Raw genomic sequence first — 25416 nt, forward strand, 5'->3', positions numbered from 1 at the left:
ATTGGATATCGATCAACCAAGTGAGCCGGAGGGCTATAGTTATAACTGAAAATTTGAGTTTTAGACATTAATTTTATAGCCAGAGAGTTTCCAAAATCTGGCATAGATTCATCAACGGAGGCAAGGAGTTAGTGGGCTGATCTAGGTATATCAATATGTCATCCGCGTAGCAAGTAGTGATGGGATTTCCGGCTCTTTTTAGAGAACCGGCTCTTTCGGTTCGGCTCACTAAAAAGAGCCGCTCTTTTGGCTTCGAACCGGCTCTTCAGGTTGTTTTGTTGCTTTAATTAATTTATTATTAACAACAATATAAAATTATGCACAAAAGGAATTACTAATGTAAAAAAAAGTGGTTTTATTTATATATGTTTATATATAAATATATGCGGTGGCCCCTAGAGACAAAACACATACAAACTCCAAAACACATTTCTAGCATGAACTGAACTTCCAAAACAGAGCTACCTAGATCACTTAAATTACACAATTTAAAGCATGAAAGCATATGTGTATTCTTTGTGTATTTATACACAAGCATTCATATATAGTCAAATAATAATAATTTTTAAAAAAAGTTCATTTGCCTGTTACTAGAGATGGACCGATCCGATATTACGTATCGGTATCGGTCCGATACTGACCTAAATTACTGGATCGGATATCGGAGAAAAATAAAAAATGTAATCCGATCCATTAAATATCACGAAAGCACCTCACAAAACTTGCAACACGCCGTAACTCACCTCAGAACGTTAGCACGTCGGAGCAGTATGCATCACCTGATAGAGCGGCTGTGGCATGCGGGACCTGTCGGTGGTCTGGATAGCATTTGGAGCTTCGCTAGCAACTCCGACAAAGTTATCCCCGAGAGAAGTAAAGCAAGTGTGTAAGTCCATCTCTGAATGTTTGTAAAGCATTCCTGCGTTAATCTTACCAAACGATATATGGAGCGACTGCCTCTTCTGGCTGCTACTTCAATCATGAAACTGCTTAACGATCAGCTGATCGGCTTTTCTGTCGTGAGTCCATGTCTCTTGTTTGCTTTTGGCCCACTTTGCACCAGAAAGAGGAAACCAGCGGCTGAACAACACCAGCACGTTTAAGCTTGATCAGCTGTTGTTAGAATGTATTTATTATTACTTTCTACTCGAGGATCTTTTTCTACGTAGCTGACGGCTGGTAACTGTGCAGGGGCGGATCTAGCAAAGTTTAGCCAGGGGGGCCGATAGGGCATTAACAGGGAAAAGGGGGCACAAAGACATACTTTTCTTTCTTATTCTCATTTAAAATGTCTAGCTTTTAATAAATAATTATCCGAATCTTACACCCAAAGTTTTAATTTGATGTAAAATGAATAGAAGTCAATTACTGTATATAGTGACTATTAAGTCTAATATATATACCCTAGTAAGCTATAGTACTTTTTCCTTTGGGAAGGTACCATCTGTGCAGTCTGCAATTTTGTTGAAGAAAGATATTGAATCTATTTAATATTTCTTGAAAAATAATTGATTTCTGTGCATTTTTTTTCACACTGCATCAAATTAAGGTTGATTACGTCGATTAAGCATCATGAGGTGGAGCGTGAGGGGTGGTTCCCTATTTTTTATTTATTTATTTTTGTTGTTGCTGGGAGTTGGAACCCTATTAGTTAGGTTGCTTAATATTTACGCTACGTACTCTTTAAAATACCAGAATAGGGAGGATGGTGTAGGTTTAAGTTTATTAGATTGATCAGTATTGCTGAACTATGAATTATTATTTTTTTTGCATACAGGTATAACAGAATAGCTTTAGTGTAGTTGTTGTTTTAAACTTGAGTATGAACTTATACAAAATGCAGCAAGATATTTAAAAAAAAACAGTTTTGTTGATTAAAAAACACTATTTGGATTCATATCGGTATCGGCAGATATCCAAATTTATGATATCGGTATCGGACATAAAAAAGTGGTATCGTGCCATCTCTACCTGTTACTACCACACACCAAATCCGGTCGTTGCTACTTGATGGCTTGTGTAGATACTAGGTAACAAAAGTTCAACACTGCCCCTAGCATCCTGGAGCACTTCTGTTGTCTTTTGTACGTGTTTTGAGTTTTTATGTGCTTCTGAGTTTGTACGTGTTTTGGAGGTTTTACGTGTTTTGGAGTTTGTACGTGTTTTTACGTGTTTTGGAGTTTGTACATGCTTCAGGGTTTGTACGTGATTTGAAGTTTGTATGTGCTTTGTCTGTAGGGGCCACCGTAAATATACTTTTATTTATTCACTCCACATAAAATGTAATAAATAAATCAACTATTCACATTTCAACTTTTAACTATTTCAATTTTCAGCTTTTTCCTTTTACAAATTTAAAGTGAAACAACACAAAACACTGCAAACCACAACACAATTAAATATAAATTAAAATATGAAAACAAAAAGAAGATGCACATTCTCTGTCATATGGGCCTGCATGAATAAACTTTCTGAATCCTTTATCATCTGCAACTGAAAATAGTTGTGGATGATTACTATACCTTTATGTGACGTTGTTGTCCCTGGCTCTTTCTCTGTCTCTCCCTCCCGCTCTGTTCCTGTGCTACTGAGTGTAACTACCGCCCCCCCCCTCTTCCCAGCGTAAAGCACAAGGCTCACGTGCTGAGTGAAGCGGAAAAAAAGTGCGAGAAAGAGGGTGAGAGAAAGAAGAAAAAAAATCCAGCTCGCGATAAGGAGCCGGCTCGCGTCGTTCACGTCAAAGATTCGGCTCTAAGAGCCATTTCGTTCGCGACCGACCCATCACTAGTAGCAAGCAAGCTTATGTTCCTGTCCTGCAATGGTAATCCCCTTAATATCTTTATTTTGTCTAATTGATTGTGCCAAAGGTTCTAAATACAAAGCAAACAGAAGCGGGGACCAAGCACAGCCTTGTTTATTTCCTCTCTGCAGAACAAAGCTATTTGAGAGAGAACCATTAACTTTAATTCTTGCGGTGGGATTAGTATATAATGCCCTCACCGTATCAACAATTCCCTTATGTAAGCCGAATTTATCCAAGACTTTGTATAGAAAGTCCCAATTTACGGAGTCAAAGGCCTTTTCTGCATCAATACTCATAAGCATGGCTGTACTCTTAGATGTCTGTATCTGATGTATTACATGAAGAGTTCTGCGTATATTATCCTGGGTCTGTCGTCGTCTTATGAACCCTGTTTGGTCATTACTAATCAGGTCGGGTAAAATTTCTTCCATTCTCCTGGCCATTATCGAAATAAACAGTCTATAATCTATGTTAAGGACAGAAATGGGTCTATATGAGAAACACTCCATTTTGTCTTTCCCTTCTTTCAGGATAGCCGAGATGATAGCCTCCTTCCAACTCGGCGGCATTTGCGCTGTTTTTAACACACAGTTAAAAGTAGTGAGTAATGTAGGGATCAAGTCCTGTTTGAATTCCCGATACCACTCCGCGGTGTAACCATCGGAGCCTGGTGACTTATTGTATTTCAACCTATTGATGGCATTCATAAGTTCAGCTTCCGTCACCTCCGCTATCATCATTTTATTTTGTTCCTCATTAAGGCTTGGTAGGCATAAAGAATTCAGGAAATCGTCCATTTCATACTCAGCCCCCCGTGGGACTCCCGTGTATAAATTTTTATAAAATAATTCAAAGGCATCCTGTATCTTACTAGGATGAGTCATTATATTTCCTGTCTCTGGGTGTTTAATTTTAGTTACAGTATTCTCCGCTATCTTCTTCTTAAGTTTCCACGCTAAAATTTTCATTGATTGCGATCCCCCTTGATAATACTTCTGTTTCAAATATAAAAATTTTCTCTTTATCGCTTGTGTACTCAACGTATTTATTTCAGTTCTGATCGTTGTTAATTTCTGCAGAGTACCCGCTGAAGGCGTATGTTTGTGCTCCCTTTCTAATTGTTTTTGAATCTCTTGTAATTCTTCCATTTTTTCCTCTCTTACTTTTTTATGGAAGGAGGCAAACACTATGATCTTCCCCCTCATGACAGCTTTTAATGCATCCCATAGTATCGGGGGTGACACCTCCCCATTATCATTAATTTTGAGATAGTCTTTGAGCTCTTTCCTTGTTACTTTCCTAAATTCCACATCTTTAAGCAGAGATGAATTCAATCTCCAAATTGAAATTTTGGGGTATACGTTCATATCAATCGTCACATACAGCGATGCGTGGTCACTTATATCTATCGAGCCCATCTCGCATGTTAAGATTTTAAGATTTTATCCCTATCTCTTCCAAACGTCAAAAAAAAATTATCCTCGTGTAAAGGGAGTGTGGGGCTGAGAAATGAGTGTAAGAAGAGTAGGGAAACAATTTCTCCATACTTCAATTAAACCCACCTCGTCAAACAATGCTGAAATTCTTTTATATAAGGTACTCGATTCCAGCTTCATTCTGTTAGAGCTATCTAGATCCGGCTGCAGGCGTATGTTCAGATTGCCGCAGCAAATTAAAGGGCCCTGAGTTTCTGTCACCATTATATTAACAATGTTCTTAAAAAAACTCACTTAAAAAAAGTCACTTCCTGGTGGGGCGTACACATTCATTAAAGTAACCTGATTACCATCAACTGTTCCCCGAACCAGTATAAACCTCCCCTCCTTAGTTGAAGCTGCTCACGAATGGGTCTTTCTCTGTGCCCCTCCGAGTCACGCCGCTGCGACATTCCCGTCTTCTCCCACGTCAGATTTGACAGCTGCTTCAAGATGACTTTAGCGATCTGGAATCCCCTAGTCGGCATATCCGCCATCGCCTCCTCCGCAGTCAAGTAGAGCACAGTTATTTTATTACATGTTATTCTGTTTTGTTTTGTTTTGTTTTTTTGTTTTTTTTTTAACTATTTATTTATTACCTTTTCTTCGTTTCTTCGTTATTCTGTTTCTTTTCATTTCGGGACCGTGTGTACATAATTTCATTCCACCTCATCTAAACATGTGATGCGAATGACAATAAAGCTCCTTGAAGCCTAAAAAACTCAGCAAAAATACCCCCCCAAAAAATCTGAAGAAATAAATCACGAAAGAAAACAAGTGTTTCTGGGGGGGGGAATATAGAACAGCAGAAGAAGAGGCAAGCTAACTGTTATCAGCTAAAGGCAAACATGTATGCAGTATTATATTAATTATGTGATTCAAACACACATTGCCCTGCATCTTTTCTCACTCACAACACTGATGAACCCTGGGCTTCTTTTGAAAGTGTCCCCGGCTACATCCACACTAGCCTGGATAGATTTGAAAACGGCATTTTTGTCTGAAAACGCTCCACGTCCACAATAGCATTTTCAGTCGTTTTCACAGAGTTGTGCGTCCACATTGAAACGGCCAAAAACACTTACGTTCCAGTACTGCGCATGCGTGAAACGCAAGAAGATTCGACCTGCCTCATTTCTGACTTTCCGGCTCTTTGAAACGTTGCAGCAAAATGTTGAGGAAAAGCACCGAGTTTTTTAAATGGACTAACAATGAGGTGGAGTTGTTGCTGCGAGTAACACAAAAGTACAAAGTTGCAAAAGCGAGTGAGAGTTACAGAATTTGAAGAAAAGCCATCTGGAGCATGTACAGACTGATATTAATCTTTAATAGGGCTGTCAAGATTCAGAGCAAACAAAACAACTGCTGTATAATGCCCTCCGCTATCTTAGTCACATGACTGCATCATATGACTAACATGCGTCATCGTTTTAGAAAGTCTCCGTTTTCGCTATGACGGGTTAGGGTTAGTCATGAGAAACATGTTTATTGTCTTTCCTGATTTGTTTTTTCTATTTCAGCTGTGTTTTATTCAACTTTTGTTGTCTTTTTTTGTTTCCATTGTGTTTCGTATGCTTTTGCTGTGTTTTTCTTTGCTGGTGTTACCTTAAACTGAATCTCGTTTGACCTCTCAGGGCCACTATGACAAACTCTGGTGTTTATCAGGATTACGTTCTACTTCAAACTCAAAAATAAAACACTAAACCTATTTTTTAATATAACTTATTAATATTCATGTTCATGTCATTATTACTATTGTTTACTTTTGACAAAAAGTGATGTTCACATGTTTATGAGTCTCTCTGCAGCTTTAATAACTCTCTCTGGTTATTGCTCTGCTGGCAGTTGTGCTTTTTACATCTCTGTGGGTGAAGACAAAATCTCTCCAGGTGCGCAGCCCTCAGCCTGTGACCAGCTAGAATACAGAGACAGAGCACCCAGGTAAACAAACCACTGCTGGAGCTGCTAACACTGACATTAGTGTGAGTGCTCATCTGATCCACAACTACTGTTATACAGTACACATGTACATATTTACATGTAAGCTGTATTTTTTAAAATGACATTAATGATAATATCAGTTGTAATTATTGCTACTTTTCATTTCATTTACAGCGCGCCAAATCACCACAATATTCACCTCAAGGCGCTACTGCTGCTAATATTACTAAAATGCTAAAGCTAAGATGGATGCAGTCACTGTGAAGTCAGCTACTAGTCTTAAACCATGACTCACCACTGCTTTAACCCACTCTGTGTGTGGATTTAGTGTCTCTAATGGCATTTTTCTGCTGGTGCTAACTTTACTACCAATATCAATGGTACAACCACAGAGTACTGAGTATTTGTGCTCTCTGTTTCAGGATGAGATCCACTCCAACCCTCCATATCATTGAAGTGATGTTAAAGAAGCATATATCGGTTATGATTAATGTTATTTCATAATGTATTAAAAATGTTATAGTATGAGAAAATGAAGCTGAAGACAGCTGATCTGCTCACACATGTTAAACTCATGATGATCTTTGACTCTGTATATTAAATCAAACTATATTACTGCTGTGGTTAGCTCTAATAAAACATGCTGTCCTCTATTACAGTCAGAATTTTTTTAATTTGATGAGTGAAAGAAATCAAATGGACTATTGCAATGAAGAATGTCACTGACTGACATATGACATGGAGTAAATACATTATAGCTGGGGTGTTAAACGTATTTTGCATCGTTGGCTATATACAGCCCCTCTTTGATCATAAGTGGGTTGGATTAGCAAAACCCAGCTTAATTTATTTGCAATTTCAACAGTAATAGTAGAATAAATGTGTAAAATTACAGTATCTAATGGCCCAGACTCTTATTTTTATTAACTCCCAAAAAATGTACTTTTGTTTGCTGTTTGTAAAAATAGAAACACTGTAAAGTAATACTTTATTAATGTCAATAGTGAAAAACTTTTCTGTCATTTAAATTTTCATCTATTATTTATCTATTACTTATGTGTATTTTGAATGGCAATGGAGGTCTTTATCAGCTATAAACCTTATGAAATTACAGTTAAATGTCCAAAATCTATGCCCTGCTTCACAGTTTTAAAGACACCCAGTGGGCCAAGCTGGAGTCTTTACCGGGCTGATTCTGTTACCTGGGCCTTATCTTTGACATCTCTGCATTAGGCAGTTATCTAGGTAACATGATTTAGGTACATCAGCAAGCAAACGACTGTCAGCTGCTGAACAAATCACATTGAATGGGAACACATCATTACTGTGAAGAGGCACAAAAGCGAAACTAAAATGACACCGAAATAAATACATTAATAATCGTCAGTTGAGACGTGAGTGTAACTTTTCAGGTATGTTTAACTGGGAGCTTTTGGCTGTGGTATGATTGGAAAGGTTGTCATGCATTCATGGTTCTGGAATTAATATCACACAATCAAAATGTAAAAACAAAAACAGATAGTCTTTTAAACAAGCTACACAAATCACAACACTTGAAAGATGAAATCCTACCAAAAAGAAAAAAAAGTCTGTGTATATCTATATATCTATATATTTATATATAGATATATAGATATATAAATACATAGATAAGTCACAACAACGGCTCTTTCCTTGATTACTGAGTTATATCATGCGTCATGCACGGTGCTGTGGCAGGCAGGATGAGGCTGGACCCAAATGCTGGACTCGAACACAACGGATGCTAATCTGGAGGAAGAAAAACTGAATACACTAAACACAGGCCACACACACCGCCTCCTCCATCCTGTAGAGGTCATTGTTGAGATATTTATTAGAATTCCAGTAAAGTGAATCTTTCCAAAAAGAGTTTTATTTTATAAATGGCTTTGAAATTTGGCAACGATTAATTTCATTGATTTGCTCTTTTAATTTAAATGTTTTTCTCTCCCACTTGTTCCTCTATCTGTGTCTCAAGCTGCCACTGTCCAGTTGTGTTAATGCAAAACCTTGAAAAGCGTTGTATTGAAGCTCAAAATGTTAACACATACTTTGACTTTGTTAGAGTTAAATTCAACACTTTTTCCTGTACTTTAAATACTGCAGTGCCATATTTAAAATTCATCACAAAGCAACAGAAAGTCTATCATATTAACCCATCCAGCAGTGTTCATAGTGAAGGTGCACAAGTTGGACTTCCTGTGAGGTACTTGGTACTTGTGGTATTTTATCAGGTGTCATATAGGCTGAAGTCAGCATTTGGGACAGGAAGTGTAGAGGACGTCAGAGTCCATCAGAGCTGAGCTGCTTTCAGATGACTCCGTCTTGTTGTGGATGCTGAAGCTGATCATGGTTCTCCTGTGGATGATACCGTTGGTGGTTCTGCTCTGTGCAGAGGCCGAGAAGGTGACCGAGGTCAGAGGAGAGCTTGGGTCAGAGGTCACTCTAACCTGCTCCAATCAGGCCTCAGACACCCACTGGCACATGGAGATCTACAGCCAGTTCAGAGCATGTGTCAGCTGCCAGATTTCTTCAACATATTTTACCCTCTCTCCTGATTTTGAAACCAAATTTTCAATCCTAGGAAACAAACTCGTGATTAAAGACTTCAGAGCAGAGGACTGCAGGCTTTACTTCTGTGGCATCAAGAGAGATGACAGCATTCATTTTGTGGAGACTTTCCACCTCATCTCAGGTAAGTGCACAGTTTTTGACTTTAACTCTGAAAACTACAGAAGCAAAATAAGTAAAATGCTGACATGTTTATGGTAATTAACAACTGCAATCATTCAGTGTTAAAATGTGAAACAACATAGACTTACAAAGATAATCTGATGATAAATTCAAAAAGACACTAGGAAACAAAGGAAGTGATTCAAGAAAGGGACTTGAAAAGCCTGCCACGGTTACCTCCTCCTGGCTGTGTCAAAGTTTAGGAATTTCATTTCATTTTTTCTGTTTTAGATTTTCAGTTCATCTTCACCCTTTTTTCCAGTTTTTCTTTCTCCAGATATCTCTCCAACCTCTGAGCCAGACCCTCAGCAGCAGAGCAGCTCCATATCACAGCATCACCTCATCATCATATACCGCTCAGCCTTCCTCATTACTGCCATCACCCTTGTCATACTGGGTGAGTCTTATTTGTTGGATTAACATTGGTAGAGCCAATATTCATTATATCCGTAGCACTGCGTTATTTCCCGTGCTGGAAGATCACTCAGAATCAACCAAGCTGAATTTATTAAGACATGTTAGATTACTGCAGGAAGAAAAACAGGAAGAAGGCATTAATTTTAGTTTTTAATCTGGATCACACTCTGCTTAGATCTGATTATCATTGTTATTATTATTTATTTTGCGGAAAAAAGTCACATGTTTTGATGCATGCTTAATCACGCAGGTAAAAAAATTCAGTCTCAGAATCTGAAGAAGTCACTTAGATGAGTGACAAAACATTTCTCTGACCCAAAACACTACGTCCAGATGAACACAATAATCATTTTGGGGTCATGCTCACATGTTTATGAGTCTCTCAGTGAGGATGTTGATTGACAGTTAACGGGTTATTTGCTCTGCTGGCAGTTGTGGTTTTTACGTCTCTGTGGATGAAGAGGAAATCTCTCCAGGTGCGCAGCCCTCGACCTGTGACCAATTGGAATGCAGAGACTGTGCAGAGTGCCCAGGTAAACAGTTCCAGCTGGGACTGCTGACACCAGTTATACAGTACACATGTACATATATACATGTTAGCTGTATTTGTTAAAAAGACATTAATGCTAATATCAGTTGTAACTATTACTACTTTTCATGTCATGTTATTTACAGAGCGCCAAATCACCACAACATTCACCTCAAAGCTCTTAAACCATGACTCACAACTGCTTTAACCCACTCTGTGTGTGGATTTAGTGTTGCTAATGCCATTTTTCTGCTGCTGTTAACTTTACTACCAATATCAATGGTACAATCACAGAGTGCTGATTATTTGTGCTCTCTGTTTCAGGATGAGATCCACTCCAACCCTCCATGTACTGAAGTGTGTTAGGGTACCTGTGTTGTTGACCCAGTGTTTTCAGTTTTGTACCTTTGTGTTCTCATCTCGGTTTATTACTGTGAAGGTTTTGCTTTCTGTTTTGTATTTCTATTTCCCTCAGTTCTTCTTGGTGTGAGATTTTGTAGTTCTTCAGTTTTGGTTTCCATACTCCCTCTGTTCTGTGTCCAGTCCGTGTTTGTGTCTGCCCTGGTCTCACGTCCCTGTTCCCTCTGTTGCAGCGTCTGCTTGTGAGTCTGTAAGTTCAGTTGTTGTTTCCTGTTTTACTTTGAAGGTCTGTGTCTCCTGTTCCCATTCCCTGATTGCTCCCTCTGTAGCTGTGTCCCAAAACGTAAGCTGCATCCTCTGTAGGCCTTATTTGAAGGCTTACGCCACAGCCAGGTGACGAAGGCTGTCCCAATTCCTCGACTCCTTCAAATGTGTCCAACTAATCCGTCCTTTATTTTGCCCAAAATTGAAGGATGGGTCAGGTGTGTCCTTTGTGGCCCCACTATATCCCAGAATTCATAGCGCGGCACAGCCAATTCCAGTTTCCAACAATGGCGAGCACTACTAAGTTTTAATATTACTCTTATTACTCTTTCTGGGTCACAAAATAAACTTTTAACATATTTTCAGGCGAGAAAGTTGCTGTGTAAACTTTAAATAACTGCTTGGTTTATCAAGACATCGCATATTTGCAAAAGTGCGCCAACGTTTTCTGAGACGTCTGTTACCCACCCGCTCGATAGCAAGCCGGGGGGTTCAATGGTCACTTAACCCGGCGAGAGCAGTGGACTCCCAGCTTCATTGTTTTCAGACCCCCGCTGTCTTTCGCTACACAGGTTAAACACGATATATAAGTCACTCAGATAACTTTAAAATGTAATTGTTTGGCTTTTTTCTGTGTTTTATTTGTTCCGTAGTAAATCGGTTTGGCTGAGATTAGAGTTATTCACTTAGATTACATTAAATAAATTTTTATTAATCCATCTGGTGGGTTCCTCTGGGATTTTCACACAGCTGAATAAACGTGAAACAGAAAACTGATGAAACAGAAGTGTGAGATGGTCGATATTATATTTTAGATAGCAAGGAGCAGACGGCTTAGTTTATTAAACTCCACCGAGACAGCGGTGATGCTAATCAAAAGGCTAGACTGTCCCATTTCACAGCCTCGTTCTTCCGGCCTACTCGGTCTTCGAAGGACCCGGCCCACGTAGACCGCGAAGGCCGGGTCCTCCGAAGGATGCAGCCGACATTTTAGGGCACAGCTTGTGTATTTAAGCCCTGTGTTTTCCTTTGTCTGTGTTGTGATCTCTATCATCCCTTGCTGTGTGTTCTGCCTGCCTGCCAATTTAGCTCTCTTTATTCTCAGTTTATTTAGTTTACTGTTCTGTTCTGCCATCCAGCAATAAAAGCTGAGTTTGAGTTCACGTTTGCCTCCATGAGTCTGCACTTTGGGTCCTCCTATCCTGCCTGTACACAGCCTACACTTGACAAAGTGATGCTGAAGACGCATTTTTCTACTCATGTATGATTAATGTCATGTTTTAGAAATGTTACAGTATTAGAAAATGTACCACCTGTGTTAGCTTGTCTGCTTTGACCTTTTCACTGTTTTCAGATTGTGTTCATGTTTGAGTTTCTTTGCAGCAACAGTTTGGAGACAGAAGATGAAAACAGCTGATCTGCTCGCATGTGTTGATGATCTTCACTCTGACCTTTATAAATTCAAACCATATTATGGCTATTGTTACTTCTATTAAACATGTACTGCTGGTGCTGTCCCTGTGTGTTACTTTAAAGGTATCACTCATCTCAGGTGTTATTAATAATTTTACTCATCATCTCATCAACCCCTATTTAATTCACAATAGCACGTTTAAACTAAGGAAAAGTACAATTTGGAAAAAAAATATTTATGTAGTTTAAATTTGATGGAAGAAGAATGTCTCAAAACAATTGTCTTCAAAATGTTTTACGGTGTAACAACTTTTTCAGAATTGCGTATGTGCTCCAACATAAGGTTCACAACAGGCTCACAGCTCCCAAATGAATGAAAAGTTCAATTCTGGTCAAATATTTTTAAGTAGTTTTGGCCTCATATATATTGATTAACTTTAAACTGCATCAGTGTTGATGCACCATCTATACATGCAAGTTCAAATATCTTTTAAGTGTTTGCTGTTGTGTTTTGGATATCCTTTAAAGACATCAGTCATGTATATAGTAAAGTACATTTTATGTCAGCTAACAGTTTCTTAACTGGAACCATCTTCAGGCTGAATTCAAGGAAGTCTGACCCAGTTCAGGGATCAGCTTTAACTGCACAGGTAGTAACAGGCTGATATCTGTCATTAACAGAAGTTGTAACTGATCATTTCGCAGTAACACGGTAACAGTAAACAGTCACAGACGGATAAACAGAACATAGATGATAGTAGTGCTGCAAATGGAGGAGCAACTTTGTCATAGTTTTAGGTTGTAATAGCAGGCACTAAAACCAGGGCTGTGGGCAGAAGGTTATTTGATGAGCATTAGTAAAATGTACTGTCAGAGTGTGTAGTGGTTATTGTTGCAGTTATGCAGATGTAGCTAAATGCCACTCACATCATGCTTCACTGCTGCTATGATAAAGGCAGCAGTTTCATATTTGAATTAGATTAATCAGATTGAGTAATATTTGTAGTACAGAGTGTAGTAGTGAAAGTAGTCATTCTAATACACTTTGAATGGGGTACACTGTAATTACAGTAGTTAAAGTTTCAGTGAGAATATTGAGTGTAAAGAGTTTAATACCTGCTTTTGCAGTAGAGGTTATAGAAGTATTTATAGTAGGAATTCAGTGGGTTGTGGATTGCAGTAATATTTGGATACAACTGGAGGCGCTGTGGTGTAACAGACGCGAAGCCATGTTTGAAGGGGTTAAATATACTGTCCTTTAATTTACTGTCTGATTTGACTTGAGATGTGTTTCACTGGAGTAACAGTTGAAGTTCTAGATGAAGATTTTTTTTATTTACAGAGAAACAGGACTGAGTCAGTTCAGACATGTTCAAATCTGGATAGTTTTGGATTCATTCATTGTATCTGCACGTCTGTTTATTTTCTACTAAAACATATACTACTACTGCTAGTTTTTCTACCTGTGCTTTGTACTTTAAATGAAACACTGTCCTCTCATGCTGATTTTAAACTCCCCTTTGCTTGTGTTGTTGTTATTACTCCTACAGTACCATTCGTAATGTGAAAATTCAGTTCCAGAAGAACTGAGTCTGAAAGCTCCGTGTCAGATTCCTGCTACAGAAGTCAGGCTGGAGGTAAAAAGAAGGCTTCACTTCCTGTAGAGTTACTTGGTATTTGTGGTTTATCAGCAGACGTCGCACACGACATAATCACCGCCTGAAGTAGGAAGTGTAGAGCACTTCTGTGTCAGAGTCCATCAGAGCTGAGCTGCTTTCAGACGACTCCGTCTTGTTGTGGATGCTGAAGCTGATCATGGTTCTCCTGTGGATGATCCTGTTGGTGCTTCTGCTCTGTGCAGAGGCCGAGAACGTGACCGAGGTCAGAGGAGAGCTGGGGACCAATGTCACTCTAACCTGCTCCAATCAGACATCAGACAGATACTGGTACATGGAGATCTACAGTCAGTTCAGAGCAGGTATCGGCCGCAGTTTTTCCTCAGCAGGCTCTACCTACTACTCTCCTGATTTTGAAACAAAATTTTCAATCCTGGGAAACAAACTTGTGATTAAAAACTTGACAGCAGAGGACTGCAGGCTTTACTTCTGTGGCATCAAGAGAAATGGTAGCACTCAGTTTGTGGAGAGTTTCAGCCTCGTCTCAGGTAAGTACAAAGTTTATTAAATTTAATGCTAATAATAACAGAAGTACTTATTACTATTGATTTACTTGAGAGACCTGCCATGATGCCAAGTCTCTCTTGGAAAATAAATGTTTAACCTCAATGAGATTTTTACCTGGATATAAAGGATTAATAAAGATAACTTAAATGTGTAACTTCAGTCAGCTCTCAGTATCTTGCATGTTGTGTTTTCTAAGGGCCAAAGTGCACAATGAAAAAAAAGAAAAGAAAAAAATATATTTAAAAAAAAGAGTTGTATTTGATAACTAAAACTACATTTATTAATACAGCAGAACCACGACTTACAAAATGAATCTGTTCCCGAGGGTTTTTCGTAAGGCGAAGATTTTCGTAAGTCGAAGCACCCATTGTGCGTTTTGAGTGAGGCGATGCTGAACGATAGGCTATAGGCTAATTGCTAACTAGAACAACAATATGTCGTTCAAGTGGAACAGCAAAGCGCAAGTACAGAAGCCAAGGGGATGTCACATGATTCGGAAGGCATTGTGGGCATTGTAGGCTCAGCCAATCAGAGAAAGCGGATTTCGTTACTCGGGCATTTTGCCGTAACACGGGCAGAAATATTGCCGTTCAGTGCCTTCGTAAATTGAATTTTTCGTGAAACAGGGTATTCGTAAGTCGGGGTTCCACTGTAATTGTTTGTACACAGTTTCACTGGTACGCTTTAGTGAAGCTATTTCTTAGTCAAAAACTCATTACGCTTTCCTGCAGATCTGTATCATGCTGTTTGAAATTGCATTGTTCTTTAGCTCACAGGCTTTGGTGGCTGTGGTGACAGTTTCCCTGCAGTGCACCAGAGGTATTTATGTGGTGCAGTGCATTCATGGTTGCTTTTTTGTATAATGTTGGAAACCACAGACTGTAATAGGTGAAGCTCCCTGTTGTGACTAATGCAGTGATAGGCTTGTCTCTAGAGATAAAACAAAATGTTCCTGAATTTATCACTGATAAAAGATTTATTACCTCCTACCACAGTGATTACTTCATAGCTGATGTAATTTTGATGAGATTTCCTCCATCACAACTTTGGTGTTGTTCTTGATCAGCATTTGAATCTTGATATTTAACTTTTACATCACAAAGCTCACCCAGTCTTGTTTCTTTCATCTAGAAACATTGCAAAAATCAAACCATCACTGGCTCACTTGAGCGGAGGAACCATTAGCACAAACTTTAACTTCTTCCCATCTCGATTGTTCTGATTCAGTATTCCCATGCATTGCTCAAACCTTCAGCTAATCTCTAATTATTCCAGCAGCTTGGCTGCTAGAAATTTAGAATTCATTTATAAACTTTATTTGGAGCTAGACTTGTAGTCAAGACCGCCTAATCCGAGACCAAGACAAGACCAAGACCAGAGGGTATCGAGACCAAGACAAGACCGAGACCAGAGGGTATCGAGACCGAGACCAGAGGGTATCGAGACCAAGACCGAGACCAAGACCAAGTCGAGACGAGACCAAGACCGAGACCAAGACCGGGACAAAAAAAGACTAACTTTTGTGTGCTTTTAAGGGCTGACATGATGGTACTGACTGGCCCCAAAGTCATCTGACAAAACAGCGATCACCTCCAACAACTGTAAAATATGAAATATGTAACTGGTTTCAGTTATACTTTATATATAGATAAAATTGTAACATCAAACTGAAGATTATAAACTTGAAATTGCATCATGTCCTATTGTAGTAGTACTAGCCAAATTACACTATGATATCAACTTCCCTAAAATGGATAAGGCCTGTCAACACAAAGTGATATGCAGATGTTATTTAAAAGTCAATGGTCACATTTATTTAGTCAAACAACACCATTTTAAGTAAAATTCTGTAATCAAACAATATAAAGACATGTGCACACCTCACATGAATCAGATGCAAACTACAAATATTACATACCAATACAAATTGTGCATTAATAAGAATAAGAACAAGTGCTTAAAAGATTCTGGCATCTTGATGTCTTCAGTGGCATGAGATTACAACACACTGCCAATGAAATCAAGCCTGTTGTTCAGTAGGGCAGGAACAATAGAACACAGACATTATGAACAAATAACAAATATCTTATGAACAAATATATAATGAACAAACAGCATATTTTCAGAGAGGAGGGAGAGAAAACAGTTCACATTTTAAAACAGTGATTGATTGCACTTCAAGAAAACTAAAGACTGCAACATCTTATAGCCTAGCCGTGCGCGGTGGGGTCTCATTAGAATGCCTCCTCTACTAAAAACCCTCTCAACTGGGGCAGAAGAGGCAGGGACAGAGAGGACCTTCAAGGCAACACTGTGTAGACTGGGGAAACGCTCTTTGTTTTTTGACCAAAAGGTGAGTGCATCACAGTCAGAGTCATTTATGCTGTCTAGGTACTTGCTTATTTGTGCATCAGTGCTCGAGTCCTGGCTTGTGCTGCGTTGCAACCTAAATGCCTTGTAGCGTGAAAGAAGACGTTGTTTTGGGGGTGGCGCTGAGTCACTATCTGATAATTCTGTGTCTTCTTCTGTTGGTGCTGCAGGTCCGTCTCTGTCTACCTCTGTGATCAAAAGGTCTGGAAAAGGGTGCACACACACACACAAAGACAGGATTAGACAGGATGCTTCTAATGATGCTATAAAACCAAAGACAGTGATAATAAGTGGAACAACAAAAACAACAATAACAATAAATTATTATTATTATACAGTCACCTATTAATGACTTTTTAAGGTCATCTCTGAACCTCTTCAGTGCTGGTCCGGTTTCACCATTTTGGACATCTAAATCTACCCAGGTCAGTCCAAACTGGGGGTCGAGCATGGTGGCAAGGAAGTAGATCCGATGGCTAAACAGCTCTTCTGGATCCTTTTCGTCCATGCAAATCTGCCTGAAAATTCCAGAGAACCATTTCTCTAAGGATCTTTTCAGTGCCCTGACTATAGTTACGGCCTGGGGCATTTGTACTTCCATCTTTATAAGATGATTCTTCAAGTCCAGAACAGTGGGGACCACCATGCTAATAGTCACCTGATGATCACCTTCTGTAAGATCTGTTGCATCAGAAAAAGGCTCAAGCAAAGCACAAAGGTCTTTCAGCTGAGCCCACTCTCGGGTTGAAAACACTAAATTCTCTGTATTGCTGCACATTTCAGTGATGGCCCCGTGGTCAAGTGTGATCAGAGCCTTTAACTGTCTGTAGGTGCTATTCCAGCAGGTGTTGTTTCCTGCTGGGATGGACTTATTGGAGCCAAAGTGTGCCTCAAACAAGTCTTTGTGGTTACTACTGCTGTGAAGCAGGTTTGTAAACTTGCTGGCTTTGGCAATGGCTCTAGCTATTGCCTTTACCTCTTTCATCCCATCACTGATTACAAGTTGCAGCGAGTGGGCGAAGCAAGAAAGACGTTCACCCGTTGACCATGGATCAGAACCTTCTGCATCCTCCCACATTGTTTCATCATCGAGGTCATCACTGCTATCACCTTCAGGGTGCTCTACTTCTGGCATCCTGACTTTAAAGGCCCGCTTCATATTGGATGCATTATCCGTCAGAATGTAGCTTATTTTATGGCCAATGCCATACTCCTCAACTATTCTGTCAAAAGCTGAGGCGATTCGTTCGCCGCAGTGCTTCCCTGTGAAACGCCTACAGTCAAGCAAAAATGATTGTAAACTGTAAGAGTCCTTGTTCTTGCAGGCAGCATGAGCAGTAACTCCCAGGAAAGTACGAAGCCTCCGGTCAGACCAGAGGTCTGTTGTTATTGCTACATTTGGCTGGACTTCCAGGGCTTTGATTATGTCACCCTTCAATTTAGTGACAAGGTGAGGTATCAGCTTCTCTGTCAAGGTGGTTCTAGACACAGGAGTGTATTTGCTATCCAAGACATTCAGGAAGTGTCTAAAATGTGGATTCTCAACGATAGACAGGGGGAGAGAGCATCCAACTATAAGGTCCTGGAGGATGGACTGGGTGATGGCCTGTTGCCTGGGTGAATTTGGGGAAAATAAGTGGATGCTTGGAGCAAACAATGATAATTGAGGCTGTGTGGGATTGACCGCTATCACTGATGTTGCAGAACCTGCTTTGTACTCCAAGTACCTACAAAACAGGGAAATAGGAATCTGTAAAACATCGGTTTCTATTCAAACACAAAAACTACTGTATCTTACAAGCACAGTAATTTTAAACCTATCAATGAGGGCAGACTTTTGCATACAAAATAACCTAATCTAATCCAGTGTGACACATATAGATCATTAGGCACAACTAGTAATGATGAAAATACTGGAGTGTTCAGGGTTGCAAGACCTTAAATAACAAGAACAGAAAAACAGTTGAATGGAATCTACAAAAGACAAAATGTCTGTGCATTAACTTTGCAGGTTGCATTAAGCCTCCTCCTGCCAGTCAGCTATCAGACACAGTTGTATTGACAAGAAATGAACTACTCAATAAAGTCTGAACTTACACCAATACAAAATAACTGTGTCTAATAATGCTAAAATAGCCCCTACACACTGGACTGGTTTAGTAGGGCAACATAGTAGAAAACACCTAAGAAAGTCATAATCAAAGGTCCTTAAGTTCGATTTAAGAACCTTAGGACTCAGTTTTGCGATCCGTGCTATCTGGACCAGAGCCATAGACCGCTCTGATCTGGGCTTCACTGTCAAGAACGCCGGTGTTAGCCGAGCAATGTTATAGGGACACTCTTGAAACGCCCGTCCTTACTTACGAGTCAGCAACCACATAAATATGCCCATTAAAGTCGACAACAAACCACACCATACCAGCCCTTAAAGTGCTCACTGAAATGGTTTCGATATATTTCTGCTCAATGAATTCACCTAAATACCTAAAGTTAGTGAAAATTGTTTAAGCAGCTGATAGCCACTGCTAGCGCTAGCTACCTGTACATAGCATGTAACGTAACGTTAAGTTAAAGTTAAGTCTGCAGGGACGGTTGCAAAAAAACTGTCCCTACATAATTTATAATGTTTGAAGAACACATTATAAATAACAATATTACATAAACATGACCAGGTCATCTGAGGTTGGAAAGGTAGTTAGAAGAGTTTGAAGATGGATAGATGGCTGCTGGCTAGCTTACCTTTGAGGGTGTTTGCGCTCCAGGTGCCTGGTGAAGGTTGAGGTAGTCCCGGCTGTCTCGGTCAAGGAGACTTTGCAAAACCTGCATTTTGCCGAATGCTTCTTTTTTGCATTTACCAAAAACTGTTTGTGTTCTATGAACGCAAACTTTATGACAGACGAAGTCGCTGACATTTCTGTAACTTACTGACCGGGCATACTGCTCAATCTAATGGGTTGCATTTAATTGTGTTTGAAGGGCGCGAAAGGCGAAATAATAAAATGCCACAATGTGGAGGGATTTGAGCATGGCTGAGCCACTGTGTGTCGCTGTGTGACAGCTGAGCAGCGAAAGGAAATTAATTGAGGAGCCGGCTCTCGCTCAATGGGAGTCGACTATTCTGGTTCACTACAAAGCACTCTCTAAGCGCGGCTCTCAGAGCTAAAGCTTTTGCGCATGATACATTATCGAACGTTACGCTGTGTGTCATGGATACTGTTGACTCCAAATCTCCCGACCACTATGTTGAACTGAGACAACAAGACCCAGACAGCGAGACCAAGACAAGACCGAGACCAAAGTACGTCGAGACCAAGACAAGACCAAGACCAAGAATTATCTGAAAACTTTTGTAGGTTAGCTTTTCCTTAATCTTTAGCCAGTTATTTTGACTATAGTTCATTTAGTCAACATGATGACTGAATGTAAGACTGCATGTTTGTCTGTGTGGAAATGTAAACTTATATTTTGCTTGTTTTTATCAAATCAGTAAAGAAATTTGTGACTGTGTGTTTTAAATGTTCTCTGCAAATAGTCATTATTGTAACAGTGTCCTATTTAGAGGTAAAGTAAAGCTTCAGTAATATCCAGTGTTGGTCAAGTTACTTGAAAAAAGTAATCAGTAACTAATTACTGATCATTTCCCCCCCCCCAAGAGTAATCCTGCTAATTTACTGATTACTTATTTGCAAAAGTAATCAGTTACTTAGTTACTTTTTAAAAACATGATTTACAACCTGAATAGGTGATAAAGTGATAGATCTTTAATACCATACAAACTGTAATCAAATGAAAAAGTCTCCTTTTAAAACTTGTTTTTATTAGTTTTAATCTTTTAACTTTATGCATCAAGCAAAAATTAAATTATATGCAACATTCTCTGACTGGAGGAAATTTGTTTAACATTTAAACTTATTTTCTGCACATTCCAGCTCATAAAATAAAATATATATTTTTTGTTTACACTCAGTCTTTCAAATAGATGCACATAAAACACAGCAGAAAATAAATAAAATCAAAGACTCAACGGTCCTGTTGCTCTGTTTTCCCCTGTAAAGCAGGAGTGGGGCAGGCGGAGGTTTGCCCTGGTGCAGGTGTGCCGCAGTGTGTCGAAGGTTTTGTGAATTTCACATTCCCGTGGCAGCTTGCTCTGAAGTTAAGGGTTTTTTCACTGTAAAAAGAAGTTTTCTTCCCACGCAGTGAACAGAGGACACTAATGTTTTGTCACTTTTGACAGAATCAAATTCAAAGTCAGGTCAGTACTTCCACGCTTTAAACGCTGCAGGATCATACTCTCTCCACACTCGATATATGATCCACTGTTGCCACGAACGTCGCACTCGCTTACGTCACTGCCATGAGAATCACGGTTTAGTAATGCAGCATGCTTATGGGAAAGTAACAGTAATCTAATTACCTTTTTTGTAATAGTAATCCCTTACTTTACTCGTTACTTAAAAAAAAGTTATCGGATTACAGTAACGTGTTACTGCCCATCTCTGGTAACCTTATTTCTTTGAAGTGTGACCTCTTTACTGTACAATAGAAGAACAGTCGAAACAAAATTTGAGGCTTTACCTGAAAGATGACATCATTCATTTCTAAAGACAGCTGCTCAAATACGACATGATCCTCAACAGGTTGCCAATTTGAAATATAAAAGGCTCCAAGGAGCTTTGAAAGAAAGCGACTGGACTACTTTAAGTTTCTCTAATCTAAAAAGTTTCTTTCAAGTCCAGTTGCTTTCTTTCAAAGCTACTTAGACTTCCCTGACTTGGGTGCCTGAGAACATAAAAAGACATCATCCTAACAGCTGCTAAATCAACCTGTCAACTCACCTAATCTTGGAAACATTTGTTTTCCACCATTGTGTTGGTCTCTAAAGTTACAACAGACTAATCGCTCACTAATCAATTACCACTCACCCTCAAAACTGCAACTCATAGATGGTCAAAGGTTAAAATAATAAACAATAATATTTCTAATATTATAATAAATAAACACCAGTGCAAAATGTCTTTGGCACAACACGGGAATCGCGTTGCCCAAAGCCTGAGCAAAAACAGATACGTTTTTTTTTTTATTACTGCAATTTTTTTCAGCTTTTGAAAGTTCCTGTAATATAAAACAGTAACTTGGGTCGACTAGATGAACTATTTGTTAAAGTGTAGTCAGCTGGGCCTCAGACATGAAAACATTGTTAATGTCTGATAGTTTTACGAAACACTATAATTTCTTATTCGATATGTGTAACTTTTCTTCTTCCAGATATCTGTCCAACCCCTGACCCTGAGTGTGGAGTGTTGCAGAGGCAGACTTTCCTCGTCAGCTCAGTGATCCTGAACTTTGTGCTCTTTTTAGTACTCTGTGAGTCATTTTGTCTAAATCTCTGTGGTCTGTCTGCTCTTCTATTAATACCAGCACCCCTCCACAGCAACATGTTGCATATGTAGATATGCAGAAATGCTACCACTAACTCATGCAGCAGTACTTAATGCAACCAGCTCAGCCACAGTAATTTTTAGTCAAGCTTGCTTTGAACCAACCTCCCATTTTTATAATAGATGTCAACTCATCTTGTAACCCTCTCCTTCCAGCAGCGCTTCTTACTATGTGGATTCAGGCATCTGTAGTTTATATTCATCCAGCTTATAAAACATTTAGTGCAGGTTCATACTGTAACTTTTACACATAAGCTGCAAGTATGTGAGGTAGTTTTATAGTTGTACATTTGTGGAAATAAGTATTTTTAAAGTTGGCCCACAACATTCTTTATGTTACTCACATATTACCAAAGTACGTAGATGTAATCCATGGGGGGTGAAAGCCGACGCTGTACAGACAGTACAGCACAAACGTACTGCTCACTGCCCCAGCAGGCTTCAGCTGTGCTTCTGCTGTCCAGATGTTGAAAGGTGTCTCTGCACAGTGGAGAAATGTGTTGTATGTGATGAGTGCTGATGTGAGTGTGAAGGTGATGTCACTCCTCTGATGGTCTGTTGGCAGGTCTGAGTTGTGTATGGCTGTGTCTGAAGAGGAGAATCAGCAAGTATCAGGCAAACCTCCCTCCAGCTGGGACCAGTGAGAGGCTGGAGGCTCCACAGGTAACTCAAAGTGTACAGGTGACCCTGCAGCTCATGCTCATTGTTCTCCTTCAGTGCTACTTTGTCCTGTACTCAGTGCTGCTGTTGTGTTTCAGTACGAGGAGATCCAGCTCCCCACTCCCTCTGCTGCTCCGCTTCAAGAGTGTGTTTATTACAAAATTCAGCTTCCTCGCTCCACACTACCTCAAAGCTGATAGACACACCTGTACAGGTGGATGATACCTGCTGGACAGAGGTCAGTCTGATAACTGAAGACTTGCTGCTCCGCTGCTCGAAGGAGGATTTATTTTTTCCTCTCTGGTTTGAGTTGTTGGACCAAAAGTTCTGAATCAAAATTTTCCACAAACTTGATGAAAGTGCTGCAAGATTAATTTTAGTCAGAGACAATCTGCTCTGCTTCTGAGCTGAGATGGACCCAAGAATGTGACAACCTTTAGCCAAACCTGCTTTAAGGTGCTTCAGGATTTAACACCATAACTCAATGCTGCTGTGAAAACCTGTAAATATGAAACTCCAACATTTAATATTTATTTGTTCTCTTATAGTTTGTATCTGTTTATCAGTTTTTGTTTTTTTGTTTCAGCTGTTTTGTTGTTTATGCTGTTTTCAAAGCACAGATTTTAAACACAGTCTCATTCCCTAAAAGGTCAGCATGATGATGAAGTATGACAACAGAAAGCTGCATTTTACAATTAAATGTCAAACAGAAGTGAAACCAGGACAAAGACAAAATATCACATGTTGACTGTGAGAAATGTGATTTTTGAAAGACATATTTTTTTTAATTTGTTGCAGCATCAAATTTAAAAATAATGTTGTGAGAAGCTGTCAAAATTACTGAGCCGTCCATTTTCCTCTGCTTATCCATTTTAAGTATGCAGGAGTCTATACCAGCTGTCATAGGGCTAAAGGAGGGGTACACACTGGACAGATCACCAGTCTGTCACAATAACATGTAACAAAATTAAATGTGTTTTTTTAAAGCATCCCTGGTAAACACTGAAGTTCTCCAGAAAGACTTTGTTCACAAATAACTAATCCATCCACATTAATAATCTCAGTTTGAACATTTGGGCTGTTGATTTAAAATCTAAGATTATATGGTCTTTGCAAATTATTGCATAACAGGTTTGTTTTAGTATAAGAATATGTAAAAGAACTTTCTACATACCTGTGGCATTATTCTTTTGTTCTGTGAAAATACACTGCGATCATTTTCAGTTTGATTACAGCATTTATTTTTGGTTTAGGCATTCGTGTAGTTATTTAACACAAATAGAACTTGAGTTCACACCAGTGATTTGTTTGTTTGAAAGAGAAAATGTGGTTTGAAGTATTTCTTTGTAATGTTTAATATGAACCTATTAAACATTTGAGAACAACAAGGGACAGAAACAAATCTGGATGATATTATTTAAAAAAAGAGTTTCACAATGTTCCTCTTTCCTCAAGGCCATGTGAGTAGGGATGGGTATCGAAAACCGGTTCTTGTTGAGAACCGGTTCCCACTGTTTCAATTCCTTGGAATTGTTTGCCATTTTTGCAAATGATTCCCTTATCGATTCCAGTCGCCCCGAATGACGTCATCACGTTGAGTAGCGTCTTTTACCCAGTAGGAAACACGGCGCCTGAGCGGCACAAACGGTCAAAAGTTTGGTTACACTTTATGAGAAAGGATGACAACAGGGCAACGTGCAATACTTGCAAAGTAGAGATTTCATCAAAGGGAGGAAACACTACGAACATGCAAAAGCATTTGCTCAAAAAACACGCGATTGCGTTCAACGAATGTCGTGTTTTTGATCCGCTCCGGACTAGCGAAGCTCAACTAGCAGCAGCGGTAGCGTTTCCACGTCCTCTCCCGTTAATACTGCAGGTAACTAATCAATTAGCATTGCACATTATGTTAGCGCGATTTACCTTATTACAAAACCTGCTATTACTGTGCGTTGCATTTAGATAACCATGATGAGAGAGACAGAGTCTGGCTGGCTCAGATGCTGGCAGTTCTCACTGCAGTCTACCGGTAGCGTCTCCTTTCAGGCCAGGATAGACGAATGTCACCGAGCAGTGTCTAAGTTTGTGGTCAAAGGCTTGCACCCATTTGCCACAGCAGATGCCCCCGATTTCACTTTGGTAAGTGAATGTGTTTAATTGTAGGCAGGACATTACTGGATATTCTTGTGTAATTGCTACAGAATAATTTATGTTAAACTTTGTTATTGCTACAGGAGAATATTTATTTTATTATTTTACATATACATTTTTTTTCCTGGGGACCCTGTGACACCCCATTGAAGAGCCGTAGGCTGTGAATCTCTTAAGATCTCACTGTTGGGTTTGTAAGGCCATGTTACTCCTAAATTTCTATCTTGTTCAAAGAGAAGATATAAAACACAGTTCTAAGCTAATCGACTTTAGTGTTCTCCTTTTTAAAAAAAAAAGAATCGATAAGAGAATCGATAAGGAATCGAATCGTTAAACAGAATCGAAAATGGAATCGGAATCGTTAAAATCTTATCAATACCCATCCCTACATGTGAGTGTTTGTTGGTCAGATTTCGCAGGAAACTATTCAGCGCTTTCCTCACACGTTCTGAAAACAACAGCAAGTGACAACCTGTAAAAACAATTTCAGTTGTTGCTTCTCAGTAAAAGACCAGCTTCCTGTTTCCATGTATTCTGACCATGTTGGGCCCCATCCTGCTCCAACCAGTACAAACAGGTCACGTGTCATGTCTGGTAGGCAGGATTTGGACCCAAATGTAGGACCCAGGAGACAGGAAATACATTTAAAAGGCAGCTT

The 25416-nt window shown here is 39.4% G+C and overlaps 1 protein-coding gene and 1 long non-coding RNA gene across 3 annotated transcripts; both read left to right on the plus strand.

Annotated features, from left to right (window-relative positions):
* Nucleotides 1–6119: 6119 nt before the first annotated feature.
* Nucleotides 6120–7116, plus strand: LOC145424515 (uncharacterized). The gene is made up of 2 exons (XR_013905601.1): nucleotides 6120–6219; nucleotides 6642–7116. It is a non-coding gene; the product is annotated as an uncharacterized LOC145424515 (long non-coding RNA).
* A 6513-nt stretch (nucleotides 7117–13629) lies between these two features.
* On the plus strand, nucleotides 13630–24009 carry LOC145424325 (uncharacterized). Of its 2 annotated transcripts, none has more exons than XM_080297539.1 (4): nucleotides 13630–13934; nucleotides 21775–21873; nucleotides 22513–22610; nucleotides 22706–24009. In XM_080297539.1, exons 1-4 carry the CDS (start codon nucleotides 13757–13759, stop codon nucleotides 22802–22804), a joined length of 474 nt encoding a protein of 157 aa, XP_080153665.1. In that variant the 5' UTR covers nucleotides 13630–13756; the 3' UTR covers nucleotides 22805–24009. The 2 variants fall into 2 exon arrangements, with proteins under 2 accessions (XP_080153665.1, XP_080153664.1); XM_080297538.1 differs by having other exon boundaries at nucleotides 13645–14120.
* The last annotated feature ends 1407 nt before the right edge of the window (nucleotides 24010–25416 follow it).

Source organism: Astatotilapia calliptera, chromosome 23, assembly GCF_964374335.1.
Source record: "Astatotilapia calliptera chromosome 23, fAstCal68.1, whole genome shotgun sequence".
Taxonomy (NCBI): domain Eukaryota; kingdom Metazoa; phylum Chordata; class Actinopteri; order Cichliformes; family Cichlidae; genus Astatotilapia; species Astatotilapia calliptera.

Coding starts and splice junctions, on each gene's coding strand:
- LOC145424325 (XM_080297538.1), top strand. CDS start 13,757: ATGCTGAAGCTGATCATGGTTCTCCTGTGGATGATCCTGTTGGTGCTT. Junction 21,874..22,512: donor TGTGCTCTTTTTAGTACTCT/GTGAGTCATTTT, acceptor GTCTGTTGGCAG/GTCTGAGTTGTGTATGGCTG. Junction 22,611..22,705: donor AGAGGCTGGAGGCTCCACAG/GTAACTCAAAGT, acceptor GTTGTGTTTCAG/TACGAGGAGATCCAGCTCCC.